The sequence below is a fragment of the Microcebus murinus genome, chromosome 17 (genome assembly GCF_040939455.1).
Source record: "Microcebus murinus isolate Inina chromosome 17, M.murinus_Inina_mat1.0, whole genome shotgun sequence".
Classification (NCBI taxonomy): Eukaryota; Metazoa; Chordata; class Mammalia; order Primates; family Cheirogaleidae; genus Microcebus; species Microcebus murinus.
The window spans coordinates 49186421-49207719 of NC_134120.1; the positions used below are offsets into that span (position 1 = coordinate 49186421).

General features: G+C 47.3%; 1 protein-coding gene and 1 long non-coding RNA gene across 2 annotated transcripts in view; one reads left to right on the plus strand and one right to left on the minus strand.

The window, feature by feature from the left end:
* Window positions 1-225: 225 nt before the first annotated feature.
* EMILIN2 (elastin microfibril interfacer 2) overlaps window positions 226-21299 on the plus strand; it is a 46641-nt gene continuing 25567 nt past the window's right edge. Inside the window, exons 1-2 of the mRNA XM_012746150.3 lie at window positions 226-559; window positions 1058-1180. Coding sequence (XP_012601604.2) covers window positions 426-559; window positions 1058-1180 — 257 coding nt within the window. The 5' untranslated portion in view covers window positions 226-425. The remainder of the gene's footprint in view (window positions 560-1057; window positions 1181-21299) is intronic.
* LOC142861575 (uncharacterized) lies at window positions 2167-15927 on the minus strand. Its single transcript, XR_012912805.1, has 4 exons — window positions 15840-15927; window positions 11111-11269; window positions 9008-9141; window positions 2167-2250 (listed from the first exon to the last, which is right to left on the minus strand). It is a non-coding gene; the product is annotated as an uncharacterized LOC142861575 (long non-coding RNA).

Consider the following 21299-nt stretch of genomic DNA (forward strand, 5'->3'; position numbering starts at 1 on the left):
CGGAAGGTGGGAGGCGGAGTCGCTCGGCTTCTGGGAAGAGACCAAAGGAATGAGTAATTGGAAATTCTGCAACACAGACCCTCATCCCAAACCCTTCGGCGCGGTCACCCCCAGACCCCCTGGCGAGAGGCTGGGCACTGGAGACGGGGAGACGTGGTGGAGGGAGAGTCACGTTTCGCAGGGGAAGTGAAATAAAGAGGGCGGCACCCGGGGGGACCTGTGCGTCATTGAGGGACCGAGGAGAAGTGCAGGGCGCACGGGGCTGCAAAAGGAGAAGTTGGAGCGACGAGCCGGAGGGGGCGGCCGCGAAACGCCCGAGCCTCCCCTGCCTCCCGGGCGGCGCCCCGGCCGCCTGCAGCCTCGTGGCCCTCGCCCGGACCGCCGCGCCCGGACTCCGCAGGCGGGACGCGACCGCCGCGCGCAGAATGCGGCAGCCGACGCGGGCCCGGCCCCGCGCGCCCTGGCGCTGGGCGCTGGCGCTGCTGGCGCTGGGCGGCGCGGGGCTGTGCCACGCCGGCCCGCAGCACGGGTACCCCGCGCGGCCGGGCGCCAGGAACAAGTAAGTGCGCGCCGCTTTGCCCGCCCCAGACCCCAGCGCCCTGGCCCCCGCCTACCCTCCCGACCCGCCGCTGGGCCCCGGAGCTGCCCGGCCAACGGCCACGAGCGGCAGCCCGGGGTCCCCTTTGGACTCCCCGGGCGACTCCTCCTCCGGGTGGCCGAGCGCTGCACGGCCCGCGCCTGGGGCAAGTTGACTCCGGGGGCGGGGGCAGGAGTGTCCCGCAGAGCAGGGCGGAAACTACTCCCAGGAATTCCAGGAGTCCCTGGCACCGTGGGTGGTTTTTTTTCCTTCCCGTCTTTTGTCGGGTAAAGGTGCACGCTCTCCAAAGGCGCTCCGCGCACCCTCCGGGCTCTGCTCTGCTCTGCCAAGCCTCCGCAGGGCGTGGCGGGCACCCTGCCCCTCGCTCGTCCCGCGCTGCTGTGTCAGCTTGTCCCCACTGTGCCCTCCCTCATTGTTCGGGTTTCACTGTGCCCCTTTCCCTCTCTCCCCTTCACCCAGGAACTGGTGCGCCTACATCGTGAACAAGAACGTGAGCTGCTCCGTGCTGGAGGGAAGCGAGAGCTTTATTCAGGCGCAGTACAACTGTCCCTGGAGCCAGATGCCCTGTCCCGCCGCGCTCGTGTAAGTCGCCGAGCCGGGCGGGCGGGGCGCCCCGGGCCCGGGCGGCGGGGCGGGGAGGGGTTGGAGCGCTGGGCTCCGGCCCTCCTATAAATCTCGTCCAGATCTGCTGAAAACCCAGCAGCTGAGAAGTTTGAGCGCTGAGCGGGGTTCCAGCCACGCTGGGGCATTTAAGAGCGTGTGCGGCCCCAGAGAGCGGGGAGGGTGCGCACGGGGGAGTTTGGGATCGCGGGGCGTGGGGAGGGCGAACAAAGCCCCCACCCCCGCTCCTCCCTCTCTCTTTTTTTCTTTCAATTTTGTTACTAACATAAGGCAGCTGAACCTAATTAGATCCATATTGTGTGTTCTGGGGCACACAGAAGATTCCAACATGTATACTGTTAAAAAACTTTGAAATGTAGGAGTAGCTGAGAGGCTTGGCTAGCTAGTGTTCTAAAACAAGCGAGTTTTGTCCCTATGTCCCCATGAAACGGACCTCTTCCAGTGTTGTCGATCTCTAAACGAAAAGTCTAGGGAACAGTTTGATTAAAAGTGTGTGTGTGTGTGTGTTTCCCCAGTTAGATTTGGGGATTCGCTAAGGTGTTGTCCGGAAATGTCCTTAAAGACATTTCGGAAGGAGAAGAATTAATCATCTTTTGACTTGTAAAGATTTCAACATCTTAAAAAAAAAAAAAAAAAAAGCAGAAGCGATGCAATGGAGTACAAATGCCATTAAATATATCACACTCACTCAGTTGTCACCAGGCCAGTCTTTGAGTTTTTGTGTAAGTCAGATACCAGAAGATGGGCGGATGTGAATAAATGGCTGTTGGGAGCGCATGTGATGGTTGAAATGAATTGTTTTCCACTAAGAATAAGTTGTTTGTCTTAGAGCACAGTTGTCATTACAGCAAAGAATAGTCAGCGGGCAGATCTGTCTTTGGCAAAACCAAGGGACAGACTGAAATTCATTCTCCAGGAAAGCCTTATTCCAGGGGTCGCTAGGGGAGCCTTCAGCCCCCCGGGGTAGAAGTGGTCCCAGGATCCATCCCACGTGGGCTGCTGGGGCAGCTGCAAACCGGGCTGGGTCATTCCTGCCAGGCAAAACCAAAGCAAAACAAACAAAAACTCAGAGAGAGCCCCGATCTCTAACACACAGAAGAGAAGGCTGAAATCGAATGCATGGCTGTCACTCTGAGTTGGATGAACTGTCAGAGAGACGCAGTACTGTCATCCCACCTTAATCTGTGGTGTGTGAGACCCCACAGCCTCCAGCCAGCAGTCAGTCACCCCAGAACCGGATGGAAATTTTACATGGTGGTAGAGACATGAACTATGAGTATTCAGCACAGTTTGAGTGGATTTGTTTAAAATCGGAATTGAATTATTAGTCAGGAATATTTCATTCGTTTTATACAAGAACTACATTTTGTGGTTTGCTAGAATGTTAATATTTGCTGTGACAACTCAGAGATAATTGAATTTTTCATTTTGGGAGGTAATGCTTTTCATTTAAAAGATGGTTTGTTTTTATTTTATCAAATTATTTTAGCTGCTTGGAAAACAAAACAATGATTCAGTTGTTGTACTTGAGCAAAATTCAGTGAAATTTGGTTGTCAGTTGGGAGTGGATCACTTTCAGATCAGCAGGTTCCTGAAAGGCAGTTGGAATGTATTTTTGCCACCCAGTGAGGAGGACAACATAATTGCTATTAAAAAATGACAGATATTTCTATTTTATTTATTTATTTATTTATTTTGAGACAGAGTCTCACTTTGTTGCCCAGGCTAGAGTGAGTGCCATGGCGTCAGCCTAGCTCATAGCAACCTCAACCTCCTGGGCTCAAGCAATCCTCCTGCCTCAGCCTCCTGAGTAGCTGGGACGACAGGCATGCGCCACCATGCCCGGCTAGTTTTTTCTATATATATTAGTTGGCCAATTAATTTCTTTCTATTTATAGTAGAGATGGGGTCTCGCTCTTGCTCAGGCTGGTTTCGAACTCCTGACCTGGAGGAATCCGCCCACCTCGGCCTCCCAGGGTGCTAGGATTACAGGCGTGAGCCACCACGCCCAGCCTCTGTTGTTTTATTAAAACCAAAATAAGTGACCTGGGTATTTTTCTTTAATAATAACCATGTAAACAAGTCAAGTGTATTTTTTATTTTATTTTTTTATCTGGGACAGGGTCTTACTCTGTTGCCAGGGTTGAAGTGCAGTAGTGTCATCACAGCTCACTGCAACCTCAAACACCTGGGCTCACGTGATCCTACTGCTCAACCTCCCAAGCAGCTGGGACTGCAGGCAGGCACCACCACACCTAGCTAAGTCTTCTATTTTTTGTAGAGATGGGGTCTCACTGTTGCTCTGGCTGGTTTCCAACCCCTGAGCTCAAATGATCTTCCACCTCGGCCTCCCAGAGCCCTAGGATTACAGGCATGAGCCACCACACCTGGCCACATTTTAAAATTTTATCTATCTATCTATCTATCATATATCTATCATATATCTATCCATCCATCCATCTGTCTATGAGGGGAGACAGAGTCTTACTCTGTTGCCCGGGCTAGTGTGCAGTTGGCATCATTGTAGCTCTCTCCAATCTCAAACTCCTGGGTTGAAGCTATCCTCCTCCCTCAGCCTCCTGAGTAGCTGGGACTACAGGTGTGTGCCACCATATCTGGCTCATTTTTATTTTTGTAGAGATGCAGTCTGGCTGTGTTGCCCAGGCTGGTCTCAAACCCCTGGGCTCAAGTGATCCTCCTGTGTTGGCCTTCCAAAGGATTACGGGCATGCACCCCAGCCTGGTTTTTACATGTTAAATGCTGCATTATGAATGTGAAATTTAAAAAACACAGACTTTTATCTGATTAACCTGAAAATTTTCAAATTACCTTCAGCAGCGAATTCAGTCTAGACCTTTTTCAGTTTCTTTAGGGATAGGAAAGGAATGGTTTACCCTATTTTTCAACTACAAAATGTTTCCTAAATTTTGAAGATTAGTGGTGAATGAAGACAAAGGGAGAAACCTTCTTTTTCTACCCAAAGTGGAGGCGTGGGAGTTTCACATGGAATTTCTCAGTTGTTCTGGGAACCTGAGTCAATTCACAGGTATTATCAGGTCAGCCTGTTTTGTGATCTGTTCCTTAGAACCTGGGACCCGTAGAAGTGAAGGCTCTTTGGACACTCCCCCGGGAGTGGCTGAGGGGTGACATCTGGGCAGTGTTAGAAGTAGGTGCTGGAGGTTGGCTGAGATGCTGGAGCTAGAAGCACATTCCCACAGCCGCGTGGCAGGTCTGAGCCACTGAGGCCTTGTCACCCTTGAGCAGAGCTGAGTTCTCGGAGGTGGAGGGGAAGGAGGAGGAAGAGCCAGAGAGGGAGAGAGCAAAGCAGAGGTGGTGGCGGAGACACCCCGTCTGAGAGACCCCGGAGAAACCCTGGAGGCCGCAGCTCCAGAAAGGGGTTCAGCCTGCAGGAAGCAGTGGCTAATGTAGAAAGAGAACGCTCAGGTCAGTAGAGTGTGGACACTGTAGTTTGTGTGACATAACCCAGTCACCCAGGAAACGATAGGGTGTTTCAAAGGCTTTGGTAGGAAACGGGAGTTAGAGAGCAGCTAAGCAGGAAAAGAGAGAGAGGAAACTGCCTGTTTGAGGACAGAAGTGAAGAAGCCACAGGGAGAGACCGAGTGTGCCCTGGGACTGGGAGGACATCCGCCGGAAGTGGGGGTTTGATGCAGGTGCTCGTAGGAACAAGGGGAGGAAGAGTTTTACACCGGCCCGTCCCTGGGCCCCGACAGCCCCCTGGGCTGCGGTGAGTCCTCACGCGCGTCATCACAAGGGGCAGACGGTGCCCCGCTTGCGTGTAGGAAGAGCCAGATTCCAGGCTGCAAATTTGGATATTGTTACGTGAAACCAGGAGCAGAGGGGGTTTTGTGTGACACGTGGGCATTTCAAGTAATCACTTTTCTGACACTATAAAGTACCTTCTGTGTGCCAGGTCACATGCAGGGCTTTTGATTCCATATATTATTGGTTTATTTACTTCCTGCAACAACCCTTCAAGTTGAATAGTGCTGTCTCCTTTTCACCAATGGGGACTGCGACGAGCCACTCCCTCGCCTGCCCGTGGTCACGCGACAGTGAGTGACTGAGCGGCCTGCAAGTCCGGGCTGTCGGCCTTCGTGGACTGCCCTCTGTGCCTGAGCAGCGGGGAATGCACTCGTTTGTTTGTTTCAGTGATTGCACAGTACTCAACTATTAAGAACATTCACATCCTCTTTCATGGAAGGCAGTAGCCACACACAAGTGTTGAGAAAGGTTTGTGCGTGTGCGCGTGCGCGTGCCCAACCTCTCTCCGTGTGGGTCACTTTGCTGCAGTGCAGTGGCCTTTATCATTTCCCACCCTGTCAACCATGCTATAAAGCACGCGTCCTCACACCACGGCCCGTGGGTCACATGCGGGTGTTTCTGCCCGTTTGTTTTTTTACTTCAAAATAAGATATGTGCAGTGTGCATAGGAATTTGTTCATAGTTTTTCTTTTAAACTATAGTCCGGCTCTCCAACAGTCTGAGGGACAGTGAACTGGCCCCCTGTTTAAAAAGTTTGAGGACCCCTGCTATGGAGTTTGTTTGCTTATTTTCATGAAACACTGGCAGACGTGACTGATTGGGTTGTTAGGCCAGCTGTTTAAAGGGTGATATTGGAAAGACGGGAGTGACTGAATATAACTGTATGGGCCAATACGCTTGACTATTTCGGGGCTTCCACCCACACACCCCTGAGCTCAGCCACCACCATGGAACTTGTCACAAGGGAATGCTGTTAAGGGCATGCTTCCTGAAAAACAATCTAAAGCCCATGCCCTGATGGCTGTGTTAGTGGTACCATTCTTGCGTGTAAAGAATCGTACATTAATAATACTTGTTTCCCATGAAGATTTACCAGCACTTAGGAATTTAAAATTAGGGATCTCCTCTCTTTTTCTCGTTCTGCGTCTCTGTCCCTGTCTCTGTCTCTAGTGCAGAGGCACTAGATGTGAGGCAGGTTCTGGATCCTCCAGCACAAGACTGCTTCAACAGCAAATAATTCGACTTCCCTTAGCTAGTTCCTAAGGGTCGCTAGGACCTAAGGAGGAGGAGGAGGGAAGGGGGATTATCCCCGGGAGTAAGGAGGGGCCCAGAAAAGGCAGCTGTTCGTGGCCTTTAAATTGCTTATAACTGCATGGCAGGTGTTTTCCATTTAGTCCTAATTCTCAAGGTGACCCTAAGGATCTTTTTTCCCCCTCCTAAGATAATTGTCTTACTTTTGTCTTCTATATTAAGAAAGCCAAATCTCTTAAAATTTCATTGTATTGAAGAATTTTTCTGATTGATCATAAAAACCATTGGTGGCTGCCCGGTTTGGTAAACCCTGCCACCTACATGGCCGGTGGGATAGTCCCAGCAGGTCGCCTGCCAGTGCGGGGGACCCGGCCTCTGAATCGGGGGCCTCTGGAGCAGCACGTGCCTGTGGAAAGGTTCCTTCTCGGTCATAGGCTGGCTTTAAGGACAGACTGTGGAAGACGTGGGAATCAGAGTGATTTGGAATTCTTTCATGGGGTATTGGACCGGTCAACAACCTTGGAACTGAGGCTGACTTGGATGGGAATATCTCCTTGGAGATATTACACATAATACTATGATGTGATGTGACCTAATGCGCTATAATTACACATACATAATGTGATGTGTTGTAATGTGAGCCCCTTTATGGTCATTATCTTCCATCTCTACAGCAACCCACTGGAGTCATTGTCCCCATTTCGCAGGAGGGCAGGTAGTTAGGAAGTAGCAGAGCCTTCATCCAAATCCAGGCCTGTTCTTTCCAAGCCTGAGGCTCTTCCTGCTCCACACCAGTAGTGTGGTCTAGACCACACCTCGAGGTCTAGACCCACAGCCTGGGATGAGCACCCTGGTGTGCGAGTGTTGGTGGGGACTGATGTTTCCCATGGCCCCCTTCACCCGGTCAGTCATGTTTAGGGGTATGGCTGGTAGGAAACAGGGATCTTTCTTCTCTTTGTTGGACGAGGCATTGTTTTCTTTCATGCATCATTCGTGCTTCCAGATAGTCATGAAACCTCCTGTTCAGCCTCATGGCTGTTAGCATTTGAGGTATTTGAAGGCATCCTGTCCGCAGCGCAGCTGCAAGTTGGTGAGGACGTCCACAGCCCAGGATTATTCCCTCTGCATTTGCTTTGCCTCCTGACTCAGGGCTGAGGCTCTAGGGGGCCTGAAGTTTTCTACTTTCTCACACCACAAACTGTCTCCGGCTTATCAGCGTCTACCCATGCCCTGCCCCACCCCCTCTTAGCCTGTGTTGTATCTTGGTGGAACTTTTCCTATTTGCTCTTTAAAAATAAAATCTCATTAGCTGGGGGAGGGCTTTGGGCGGGGCCCACACACAGAGCCTGCGCCCTGAGATAACCGCGGAGTGGCAGCAGGTGTCAGTTCTTGAGTGAGATTCCAGGACACTCCACTCCTCCCAGATTCCGGGGCAGATGGTCATCCGTTGGAAGAGAAGTCTCTTAGGGAGCAATCTCAGCCAGGAAAAGTGGCTTAAAAAAACAAAACAAAACAAAACACAGAACACTTGAGATTGGGGGAGAAAATGAGGACCTACATATTCTACAGCAGGGGTCTCCTGCCTGTGGTGAGTTGTATGATTATTGCATTATATATTACAATGTGATAATAATAGAAATAAAGTGCACAATGAATGTAATATGCTTGAATCATCCCGAAACCATGCTCCCCTCCCTGGCCCATGGAAAAATTGTCTCCTGTGAAAACGGTCCTTGGTGCCAAAAAGGTTCCAAAAAGAGTCAATTTTATGTTTTCTATAATACATCTCCTGGGACAGAATTCCATTTAATTTGAGTATGCCTTTTGTGTATAGCTTTGGGGGAATTATTTTTGCCTTCAGTTTTAAGCACAACTTTTGCTATCCATTGGCTGTTGGGAGCCTTGCTCCTTGGTATTGAAGGTTGCTGGAGTCAGCTGAGGAAGGCTGGGCTGGTGTCAGAGACTCCTGCACGGAGGCCTTGAGTGGCAGGCCCAGTCCCCGTGAGCCGCAGCGGCTGTGGCTATGCAGTTTCCTTTGGGTCCATCTTCGTCACCCTCTGGGGCTGTAGCCCATGCTGCCTGCCTGGAATCTTCAGACCTTCTTTTCAAGTTTCTTATTTCTTTTGTTCCTCTCCTCCTTAGGTTCCTAGTAGATGAGATGGTAGGCCCCTTCGATGTTTCTAGAACATTTTCACACTTGTTGTTTTATTCTTGTCACAAGCTCAGCCAGGAGATTAGGTAGGGCAGAAATGGGGGTCTTGGAAGAGCCACTCTGTGCTTACAGGCTACATTTTCTACCTTTCTTACATTAGAGAACAGTTAATAGGATGCAAATAGAGGTTATGGCCTTAAGAAAAAGAGTTTGCTTCTTGTTAAAACCCGTTTTATTCCCACTGATTGGCCTTCCTCCGTTGATCTAGCCCACCCACATTGCCACAGGGTACTTGAGTTAAACTCCCGAGGCAGCCAGAAAAGGGGACGTGGGCAGGGCAGGTTGTGGCGACAATGGCAGGCTCCATCCCAGCTGGGGGTGGTGGCCTGCTCTGCAGGGAGGAAATAGAAAACTTGGTTTCCGCCTGAGCTCTCCCACCCTGGAGCTAGGTGCCCTTAGGCAAGTCACTTAGCGCCTGTGGGGCACATTCATGCCTGCAATACCGGATTGCAGGGAGGAGGCCCAAAGGAGGGAACACGGGTGACAAGTTTTAAAACCTGTCAGTGCTGTCACACTGACAGTTACCTTGGAAGGTGACCTACCGGTAGCAGGGCTGTCTGGTGAATGCCCACAGCTCTCTAGGTTTGGGATGGCATGGCCTTACAGGTGTTCTCATCTGTGAAGCCCTCCGGCTGGAAGTTAATGCTTACCTACGAGCTGGAGAAAGCCTGAAATGCTGAGGAAAAGAGCTAAATTCAGTGAACTAAGATAATTATTAAGATGACACGCTTAAGATTAACTTCAAAAAATTAAGTGAAACTCAGGGGCGGTGACACACACCTATAGCCCCAGCTACCTGGGAGGCTCAAGTCCAGCCTGGACAACATAATGAGACCTTGCTTCTTTGAAAAAACAAACATTTTTTTTTAATTAATCGAAACTCAGAGAGATTGCATTAGAAGCCACGCCAGCAGTACAGCGTCTTTAGGGAATGCATGCAAGCGATCATGGTTGATTTAAGGTCAGTGCTGCAGTTGCCCGTGGTCTTTCTGGCTGCTTCTGCAGGTGTTTGAGCGCCTGGGTAAGGCAGTGAAGACTGCTTAGCCCGGATGGTGGATGCTGCCATGAGGAGTGTGAACTAGTGCTGATCCCCAGGTGATCTTTCTTCACCCAGCTGCTAAAGTGTTGCTTTAATTCTTTACTTTTAGGGAAAAAACCTCTTCCTCGTGTGAATAGTATCAAGACGTTACTAATGTGTGCTGAGTGTGACTAATGCAGTAGGCACTGCATCTGGTACTTCCACAGAGCTTCACATCCTGGTTTTTATAGCCTTAAACTGCCAGGTGCCGTGGCTCGCACACAAAGCCCCAGCTACTCAGGAGGCTGAGGCAGGAGAACCTCTTGAGGCCAGAAGTTCAAGACCAGCCTGGGCAATATAGTTAAACCCTATCTTTTCTTTTTTGTTGGTTTTTTTTTTTAAACCTAAAATAGATACTATGCCAGTGTTGACATTATATCTAGTCTGTCACCCAAATGTTCTGATTTATTGTTGATTACATGACTTTTTTACTACTTAGAATTAACTCTTTCCATCCTTGATGAAGCAGTTTTCTGGGCTTAAAAATAACCATGAACCACTTGATAAGGTGACGTAGCCAAGGATGTTCGCCTGACAAAGCACAGTTTTCCTGGGAGAGTAGAGGGAGGGCCCTGGTAGTTTTCAACATGACAGCAGTTCATTGAAGGAAAAATAATGAAACGACTAAAACTAAACTCGTCAGTAAGTTTTCTTCTTTCCTTCCTGTTTTAAAGTGGTGATGGGTGCTGAAAAAAAGTAGGGAGGGTTCAAAGGAACCAAATTCCTGGTTTGAAAATGCTGGAAAAGCAAGCTTTTCTGGGTGTGTCATTTAGGACCCAGAAGGGCCAGTCTATTTTATTATTTTTTCCCCCACCTAAGAAAATATGAGAAGATGAGGGAATACGCCTAAAATTTCTTTGCAGTGTCAGCCTTTCAGGACAATGTATTTTATTATGCATTTGGTTAAAAGAAATTTGGTTAAGAAAAAAACAGTGTGGGCGAAGCCTTCTCAAGCAGACCATTTTGATGAAAGAGAATTTGCTGAGACATCTCAGCTTCTTCCTAACTTTTCCCATCTCTGTGCACATTCGTGATTGTACAGGTTCTGCCTAATGTGTGGGCTTAATTAGGTTATCTTTTATGGAGACTTACTCTCAGTCCATCATATCAATACAACACGGTTCTAGATGTTTCTCTCTTGCTTGAAGTTGTCTCCCTGCATCTGCTCGACAGGGATGTTGTCAGAGGATAATGAGAGAAGGGCCTAAAAATGTCTTCTAAACCATAGTGGGGAAAATGCTACTTGTTTTTCTGCTAACTGAAGCTTTTCCACATCTCTTGAACACGGAGGAGAAAAGCTGTGGGGGTGATTGCAACAGAACTCAGGGCGTGGGGCGAGTTTTGCAATCCAGCCCTTAACAGGGAGAGCTGTCCTCCGTGAGAGCATTTCTCTGGCTCACATTAGCGCTCAACCCAAGAGCTCTCACATGCTGTCTGAACGAAGGACTTGGGCAGGGAGGCATCGACAAAGCCTTTCCTAGCATTTGGAACATTCTAGAATGTCAAATCCGGCCCGCTGTGCTGACAGTGTTCAGCATGGTCTGTGTGTCAGGCGTCTCCTTCCTACCTTGGAGGTCTTTCAGCTGGGGCAGCAGGCTTCCAGGAGCAGGTCCCGGAGCCGTCCCGGCAGGCGAAGTACTCCGTTCCTGTCACAACACGTTGCGTCATCTTCTGGCCACACTCAAGATATTCAAGAGTCATTCTGTCACATCGCTGCAGAAAATAACTGGCAAGATAAAGCACCGATCATCTCGCTGGCAGTGCAGGAGGGAAAGCAGAAACACGCTGTGGCCTGTTTCCTGAACCAAACAGCAAGGCACCTTCTAAGCACTCCTTGTCACAATCGTTACTGGAAAACAAATAATCCCAATTCATAGTCACTTTTTGTTGTATTTTCAAAATGCTAATATATATTTGATGTTTTGTGTTATGATACACAAAATGGCAATTTGAAGGCAGTTATTTTTAAAAATCCTGTTTTGACTGTCTTCCTTAATTATCCATCCCATCCATACCCTTAAAAGTATAAAAGTCAGTATTAGGCCTGAGTTCCCAATAAGCAAAAACAACTGGCTGTGTGTCTAAAGAGTAATCGGATACATTAAAAACCAAAAACATGTAAAAAGCCCAACTCTAGTTAAATCCTCATTTTGAAACTCTGAAAAAGGCTTAATGATGCTGATTTTAGGTTTTGCTTAATTGAAATGTATTATTCAGTAGTTTGGCACTTTGCTTTCATAGACCTGAAGGGATTTTAAAATACCCCAGTGCAGAAATATATAGTTTAAAAACTGTTGAGCTTTATGGAGGTATAATTTACATAAACTGTACATCTTTGAAGTTGTATAATTTAATATTTTGACATGTATACACCAGTGAAGCCAACATCACGATCTAGAACTGTGGTCGCCAACCCCCAGGCCGTGGACCGGTGCTGGTTGGTGGCCTGTTCGGAACGGGGCTGCACAGCAGGGGGGAGGTGGGACAGTGAAGCTTCGTCTGTATTTACAGCCGCTCCCATCGCTGGCATCACTGCGTAAGCTCCGCCTCCTGTCAGATCTGCTTCATCATTAGGTTCTCATAGGAGCGTGAACCCTACTGTAAACTGCGCATGTGTGGATCCAGGTTGAGGTTCCTTATGAGAACCTAAGGCCTGATGCTCTGAGGCGGAGCTGAGACGGTGATGCCAGCGCTGGGGAGCAGCTGCACATGCAGATTATCATTAGCAGAGAGGTTTGACTGCACAGTAAATGTAATGCGCTTGAGTCATCCTAAAACCATCCCCCCCATCCCCATCCATGGAAAAATTGTCTTCCATGAAACTGGTCCCTGGTGCCAAAAAGGCTGGGGACCACTAATCCGCTTGTTCTAGAAAAGTCCAGCCTGCCCAAAAGTTTCCTCACGCCCCTTGGTAATCAATCCCTTCCTCCAGAACCTCACCACACCCTTTGCCCTAGAAACCACTGATCTGCCTTCCATCACTATAGATGAGTTTGCATTTTCTAGAGTTTTATCTAAATAGAGTCATCTAAGATGAACTCTTTTTTGGGCCGGCTCCTTTCACTGAGCATAGTTATTTTGAGGTTCATCCATGTTGTAGTATGTGGCAGAGGTTGATGACATTTTATCATTGAGTAGTGTGTGTGTGTGTGTGTGTGTGTGTGTGTGTGTGCCATCATTTGTACATAGTTGCTGAAGGTTTGTAGTGAAATCCAGAGCAAAGAGAGTCATTTATATTGATAATAAGTTTAGTTCTCTAATTTTCTGAAGAACAACTGAGATGATAAATACTTAACACATGGAGAACACTAGATAAAGCCATGATGGAGTAAGAAACCTGTCACATTTGTAGCCCTGGAAAATGTTGGATTAGGGATGCATAATTAGCTTATTATCCTAGCACCCTGGGAGGCTGAGGTGGGAGGATTGCTTGAGCTCAGGAGTTTGGTCCAGCCTGAGCAAGAGCAAGACCCTGTCTCTACGAAAAATAGAAAAATCAGCAGGGTGCTGTGGCATGTGCCTATAGTCCCAGCTACTAGGGAGGCTGAGGCAGAAGGATTGTTTGAGCCCAGGAGTTTGAGGTTGCTGTGAGCTATGATGACGCTACTGCACTCTAGCCAGGGCGACCTGTCTCTCCAAAAAAAAAAAAAAAAATGCATAATTAGCATAAATCATTTTGAACTGGCAGAAAGCTAAATTGGGTTGAAAGACTTATTATTTGAAAAGTGTTGGTTACTCATTTTCTTTGAACAAATATTTTTGTGCAAGGCCCACGTCTGGCCCAGATGTAGGCCCCATGGATATACGGCATGGAACTCTCTCTTGCCCTGCAGAAGTTCACATTCAGTAGGTGAAATGAAACATAAACAGAAATAACTACAACATGAAAGGCAGGAACGAAAATGGTAATAAGAAACACACACAGTGCTGAGAATGTTCAGAGGTGGAAGAAATCATTTCCAGCCAGGAGGAATCTGAGAAGTTGTTTGCAAGCAGTGACATCTCAGCAGGGCTTTGCGGGGAGGTTCTACCTTAATATATGCAGATGTGGGAGAAGGCCCAGGTCACCATAAGCCAAGAAACTACATGAGCAAGGACCTAGAGGTGGGAAACGAAGGGACGTTTGCAGGGCTGGTTCCTCCTATCTGTTCCAGGCCACTCTCCTTGGCTTGTAGATGGCCATCTTCCCCCTGTGCCTCTTCCTGTCACCTTCCCTCTATGATGCACACCTGTCTGTCCAAGTTGCCCCTTTTTATAAAGATACTAGCATACTGGAGGGCCCACCATAATGACCTCATTTTAACTGGATTACCTCTGTAAAGACCCTATCTTCAAACAAAGTCACATTCTGAGGGACTGGGGATTAGGACTCCAATACAGTTCAATTCATAACACCATGGTTGGAGTTTGGGCTTTATGGTTCGGGCAGAGGGCATCATGGAAGGCTTTGAGCAGAGACCATCAGAGCTGTGCCTCCAAATGTTAACCCGGCAATGAATGCAAATGCCCATGAGCGGGCAAAGCTGAGGGGTGTGGGCATGCCGTCATGGTCATTTGTATCACTGAGTGGTGTCACCTGTGTGTGTGGTATCACCTGTGTGGACATGCTGGGTGGTCCTCTGTTAAGGGTATTTCTAGAAAGGACTGTGCATTGCAAAGGAAGGCAAATTAGTTCATGGCCTGTCAATCGAGTTATGGCAGTTATGGTGGATCACTTTTATCCACAAGACAATCAGGACCTCATTATTCATCATCTGATAGTTGGAAACTAACCATAATCCTTCCCATGGGCAGTTGAGTCTGCTGTCATAGAAGGAACTCAAATATTTAATCTTATTGCAAATTTTTGCCTTCTGGTAACTACACAGTATATAAAGTTCATTTCATAAAGCTTGTTGTTTCAAAGTGCTTTCATAGCCCTTATCTACAATTATTCTTTTAATATCTGGGAGGCAGAAGAAGGGCACATATTATAAATCCCAGTTTATATTTGAGGTAACTGAGAATTAGAGACACGTTTGGGTCTTGTCTGATATAACTGATCTTTGGACAGGCTGGGACGGTGGTCATGATAGATAATAGGGCTATACGTTTACTGTCCATACAGTGGACGTGCACGTGTGGCTGTTCCATATTGGATACTGGTGGCTCAAGGAAGGCCATAGTGTGGCACCTGGGTTCCACCTGGTAGGCACCCAAAGGATGCCTGATATTGCCGAATGGATGGATGAGAGAGCCTGTGTTTTTAGCTTGTCTTTCCTTCCATTGTTAAGAATCACATGAGTTGAGTTTGGTTTTCGATTTTCAGTCACAGAGACCATAAATTTGAACACCTACCCATGTCTTATAATTTTAAAATGAAAATTATGACATGCATATGCATTGTCTTTGAAAATAGTTATAACACTCAATGAAAATGCAGCAGCTTATAGCTAAAATGAAGGTTTGTGATATGGTGGATTCCAATTAAATCAGTCCAAGTAGTGTCATAAATTGTAATTTAGATTACTTAGCTGGCAATCTCAGTGTGACCTTGCAAGGTTTTTCATCAAGATGGCCAGGCACAGGGGTTCAAACCTGTAATCCCAGTGCTTTGGGAGGCGAAGGCGGGAAGACCGCTGGAGCCCAGGAGTTTGAGGTTGCTGTGAGCTATGATGATGCCACTGCACTCTAGCCTGGGAGACAGAGTGAGACCCTGCCTCAAAAATAAATAAATAAATAAATAATAAGTAACAACAATAACAAAAACTTGCCCACATGTAAGTGGCTGTCTCTGTGATACACAGTACAGCTTTTATTTTGTGAGGATTCATGTTATCTGACAATATTATTGGAAGGCTGTGATGACCAAAGATAAAACTGCTTTTTGAGAAAGGTAAATACTAAACATACAGGGAATTATTGTAAAGATTAATAATTGTGGCTTCTTTGAGAATACCATGGTTGCTTGTGGATTTTATTTGTAAAACTTGACTGAAGCAAAATAGTAAGTCGTTGGGTTGTGGGCCAGATTAGGCCCATGTTTATTAGGAAGACAAGGAACACTACTTAACTCACAGATCTTAATTGTTTTATTTAAATAAAACAACAAAACAGTGCAAACTATGTAATCTTTCTTTAAAAGTGAAGTTAATTTTGAAGAAATGGAAGGCAATCCACCTATGTTTCAAACTTAACAGATGTCAGGGGAGCCCCTTTTCACCTCAAAAGTCTATTTCTCTCACTCCCTCTCAGTTGAACAAGGACCGTGGAAGCCCCAAATCTTCCCCATAGATTGGGACAATCCCAAGACTTACTGTGCGGCAGCCTCCTGGGGTCTGTGGTGGCGCTGACGGGACCTCACTGGGTTGGCCGAGGCGTGGGACACCAAGCCCTCAAGTCCTCTAGCACAAGCCCCATTCTGCAAGCCTGCAGGAGAAGTAAGGACTTTACTGAAGATTGTTGCAACACAGGTGACTTAAAGGACCTCCTAGGTGTCACCAACCTTAAAAGTCTGTTGGCCACGCTGATTTGTCTTGGAGGGAAGTGCCTCTTCCCCTCTTCCTCCTCCTGTGGCTACTTTCCTTCCCACTTACAAGCAAATAAACAAGTTGTTCTCTTTTTCTCACTCAGCGGCCCCCACCCTCCTTGGCACTTGCCCACCTCTTTGGCCTGGGGCAGGGTTGGCTATGGCAGTTCTCATCCAGAAAAATCAAGCCCTTCTGGGCAGAGCACAGGCGGATGAAAACACCTCCACCTCATTGTGAGACATGCGAATTTAAAAAACACTTAGCAGTGCTGTGTTAGTCTGGGCTGTGTAAGAAATCTGACACTTGGTTATAGTGTTTTGGTCCTTTTCTTCCCCCATGTGGCCATAAATTAGAAAAGAAACACAAATGTTTCCTGTGTTTTCAATTCCCAGATTATTTTTTTTTTTTAAACTGAGAATGAATTAGCCCAAAGGAAGAAAATAGTTGCATATTCTGCACAGAAACTCCTGTCGCCTTGGGATTTCCGATGCTTCCAGGTGACTAGCACCGGGTTACAGGTGTGGCCTGTTTAAAGGGACTGTCAGCATCCCTGGGCTTCCCCCACAGGTCTGAAATTGATGCCAGGGGGGATGTCGTGGTCCCTTCTCTTGGTACAGAGTCTAAAAGCAAGACTGAGAGCAGCGGTGGGTAGTTACAAGCGCGAGAGTGGCCAGGAGGTACGGGAAGGAGAGAGAGCCCAGGGTGACCTTGAAGAGGGAGGGGCTGGTGCTACGCGCCAGAGAAGGGCCATGTCCAGGGAAACGCAGGAAACAGGATCTCGGAGTTATTGTGACTTTTGTAAGGAGAACTTAGGCAATTAAAAAGGAAAGGAAATAATCAAAATAGAGTTGTTCAGCAGCCCAACAGAAAGGTCTGGTTACAAAATCATGGAGGCAGAGTCGTGTTTGTGGTGAGTGGCCAGCTCATGGCCTGGGCCGGCAGATGTTCCCTGGGCCACACTGTGGGGACGCCGAGGATGAGTGCGGTGGGGAGTGATCGGGAGACCAGAGTTCTGCGATTCTCAGTCCAGGAATGAGGACGCATGATGTCAGCTTGAGAAATGGACTAGCAGAGCATGTATTTGGGCGGAACAGCTCGCAGAGGTGGTGGCCCTCCCTAAACGATTCTTTAGGAGGACGTGGGCCTCCACCAGCTCTTGTTCAGCCGCCCCAGTGAGCTCAGGCCGGGGCTGCCCCACCACTCCCCTGCCCCCGCGGTTAGGGCAGTGCCTTGGTTCTGTGACATGTCTCTCAGAGTGGGGAGGTGGAAGCTGAGACTGTGCTCTCCCTGGAACACACGTGTCAGCTGGATTTCATGGGGCTGGATGCAGCTTGTACTCGGAGATGATGTCATTTTTAGCCATGCAAGTTTGCTCAGAAGCAAGGTACCGCTCTTCTAGTCAATCTAAGAATAACAACTTCACTATCTGCTGCAGCCAAGTTGGGACTAAGCCTCAAAGCTGAGCTGCTGTGGTTTTCTTTAACCACCTTTCTTTAGGACTGTAGAATTATTATTTCTTCGGGGATAAGGGGGGTGATAAATTGTGGGGAAGATAGCTACTCATTGTACTCTGAAGAGGGCAAAATACTGAAAAGTGATTTTAGGTTTTGAAACCTAATTTGCCACTCTTTAAGTGCATAAGGAAATTCAGGAGGAAAGGAAAAACAAGCAGCTTATAATTGTGGTTTCTCCAGCAAACATATCCTTTGTACTGGGAAACAGACAGTCTCCTATAAGTATATTTTCATTTTGAACACTTTGCTTTGGTCTAGGATCTGTTATTTTTTTTTAAATGTGTAAAGCTATATTGGAATCTGATTTTAATCACGGTTCATCAGTCTCTAAGATTCACTGGAAACATTTTCTATTTCTGAAATATATTTACCCAAGCATTCAGGCTTTTAAAATTTAGGTGAATTTTCCTAAAAAGCCAAGTGAAATATTTCACATTTCCTTACTCTCATGTTATTAACTTCTTTATGTAGAGATCTAGTTAAAAATGTGTAATGTAGCAGAAAAAAATAAGATGAAAATTCTGATTTTTTTTTTCCCCCTGCAAGAGGGACCTTTGGTTCCTTCATTTTATCTTGAGCGGAGAGACTTTTTCAGGCTGTGTAATGTTGGCATTGGAGGGAACCTCAGAGGTCAGAGTGCACCTCCTAATATTGCAGAGACCATCTTTGTAGATGCACTGGGCTTCGAATGGCCAGTTTTTGATTATCAGTGAGACAAACTGGATTCGCATGGAAAGCGTTTCTTCCACTGGGGCAGAACTACTTCAGTATACTTCTAAAGTCACTTGTGGTTTCAAACTTGATAGCCTCTACTGCCTGACTGTTTACTTTTGGCAAAGTGACAATAAACTTAAAAATCTCATTTTTTATTCGTTGACAGAGAGAAAAAAACAACAAACCTTAACAAAGCAAACAAAAATGTCACAAGTAGTTCCTAGAAACTCACAAGTAGTCTACTGTCTTAAAAATTCTTAAATTAGAACACTGAGACCAGCCTTGTAGAAGTGAGTTACTGTGTAAAAAGGAAAGAAATGCTGACACGCGTACCATGTGGCTGAACCTTGAGGACCTTATTTGAAGTGAAATAAGTCACAATGGGACAAATACTCTATGAGTCCACCTATATGGGGTACAGAGTTACGAAATTCATAGAAAGTACAGTGGTGGTTGCCAGGCGCAGGGGGAAGGGGTATGGGGAGTTAGTTGTTTAATGGACACAGAGTTTGGGAAGATGAAAAAGTTCAGATATGGAGGTGGCGATGGTTGCACGACAGTGTGAATGTGCTTAATGTCACAGACCTATACCTCTAAAAATGATTGGGATGCTAAATTTTATATGTATTTTACCACAGTTTTTAAAAAGGTGAATTACTGGCCAAGCGCGGTGGCTCACGCCTGTAATCCTAGCACTCTGGGAGGCTGAGGGTGGGAGGATCCCTTAAGCTCAGGAGTTGAAGACCAGCCAGAGATCCCGTCTCTACTAAAATTAGAAAAAATTAGCCGGGCGTGATGGTGTGCACCCATAGTCCCGCTACTTGGGAGGCTGAGGCAGGAGGATCTCTTGAGCCCAGGAATTGGAGGTTGCTGTGAGCTATGATGATGCCACTGCACTCTATTTGGGTGACAGAGAGAGACTCTGTCTCAAACAAACAAAAATAAAGTTACTGTGGCTGAATGAACTGCTGCTCCATGGAAACTTAGGGCCGTGTCTGCGCCATGTGAGAATTCTGAATCTCTTTGAAATGACTTCTTGCCTTCACAGGCTAATTTTCCTTCTCTGTGGGTAGCCGGTTCTTTCTCCAGGTCTAGCTAGGATACTTTCTGTCCTTGGGGAAGTACCTCTTCTTTCTGGTTTCTTCTCCTCTCAGTTCCCTTCCAGTCAGTGCTGTTTCCACACACGCAGAGTGAAGCAGGGAGAGTTGGCCCTGGGCTTTCTGGGGCAGGCCAGGGACTGGAAGGAGAGGAGTTTACTAGAAAGTCTGTTCTTGGGGGAAATCCCTGCTGACTGAGTGTCCCAGGGAGCACTGGGCTTTTGATTGGTGTAGCATTTTAGGAGCCTGTGTCGAAATAAAATACAGGTAAATGCTAAATGCAGAGCAAAGAGCCTCACCTTGTGGAACAGCTGCCTAGATGATCCCTTGGCTGGGAGGTGGGGTTATTTTCTGCTGGTAGTTCTAGAAGGGATGTGGGAAGAGGAAGAGAAGACGGTTAGTGTGGGTTAGAAATCAAGAGGTGAACAGCTGTGTGCCCGTTGCTGATTTCTCTGACAATCTCATTAATCTCTACCTCGGCCTCTCCGACAGGATTTCCTGCGATTATGGAGATGTTCATTTGTCCACTATTGCAGCCACTGTCACCTGCAGCTAGTAGGTACTTGAAATGTGGCTACCATGACTGAAGAACGAAATGTTCTATATTATTAGTGTAAATTTAAGTAGCCACATGTGGCTAATGGCTACCTCGTTGGACAGCATGGCTCCAGGTCACCGTGACCTGAGGATTCTGGACCTTGGTTTGGTTCTTCGAAGACTCAGGAATCCACCTCTGTTGAGTTAGACCAAGGATAACTCTGGGGTTTATAAATGGACAATCAGATTCCCTAAAACCTTGGCGCAAGTAGAGCTGGTACCATTAATTAATTGTTTGTTAACCAGTTACTGATTTAATTAATGATTAATAATTGAGCACCTACAATAGGGCAGATACAATGTTTAAAAATGGGGATGTTCCAGATGATGGAATATGATTCAGCACTAAAGAGAAATGAGTCATCAAACCGTGAAAAAATATGGAAGGAACTTAAATGCATGTTACTATGTGAAGGAAGCCAATCTGAAAAGGCTGCATATTATATGATTCCAATTCCATGACATTCTGGAAAAGGCAAAACTGTGGAGACAGTAGTGGTTGGCAGGGGGTGTGGGGAGGAGGATGAACAGCAGGGCACACTTTTAGGGCAGTGAGCATACTTTGTAAGGTGCTGTAATGGTGGACACATCATGGCATTATCCATTTTTCCAAACACACAGAATGTACAACACTAAGAGTGACCCTAGTGTAAAGTGCAGACTCTGGTGACTATGGCGTGTCAATGTGGGTTCATCAGCTGTGATAAGTGGATCTGTGTATGAGGTTTTGATATCAGGGAGGCTGCGTGTGTGTGGGCAGGGGGCGTGTGGGAAATCTCTGCACCTTCTACTCAGTTGGCTGTGAACCTAAAAGTGCTCTGAGAAATAAAATCTATTAATCAAGAAAATGGGATGTTGAAGTGACCAAAACCAACAGGAATCCCGCCCTAAACAGGCTTAGGGTCCGGCAGGGAAGACGAACCCTGAATAGGCACAGTGTGAACTGAAGCGTGTTAGGAGAGAGGCCTTGGCTCCGTCTGTAGGAAGGAGTGTTAGTGGGGAGATGTTGGGGGGGGGTACAGTCATTCCATCACATTCTGTCTTAGCAGGGACACCTCCAGTCCCATGGTCCCGGAACTCTGATGCGACTTTTCTGGACCTTTTCTTGGCACTTTCCTTCTCATTAGAATCTCCGGTGCCTCACCATGGTGGCCGAACTCATGAGGATGGTGAACCCTGTTTCACCTTCAAGAAAGGCTTCTGAGGAAGAGGAGGGAAAAGGAGAGTTGCGGGGAGAGGACGAGAGCTCGCAGGGGCGAGGTGGCAGAGTGGTGGGCTCAGGGCAGCTGTGGACAGGCTCCCCAAGGGACAGGATGCTGTCATGG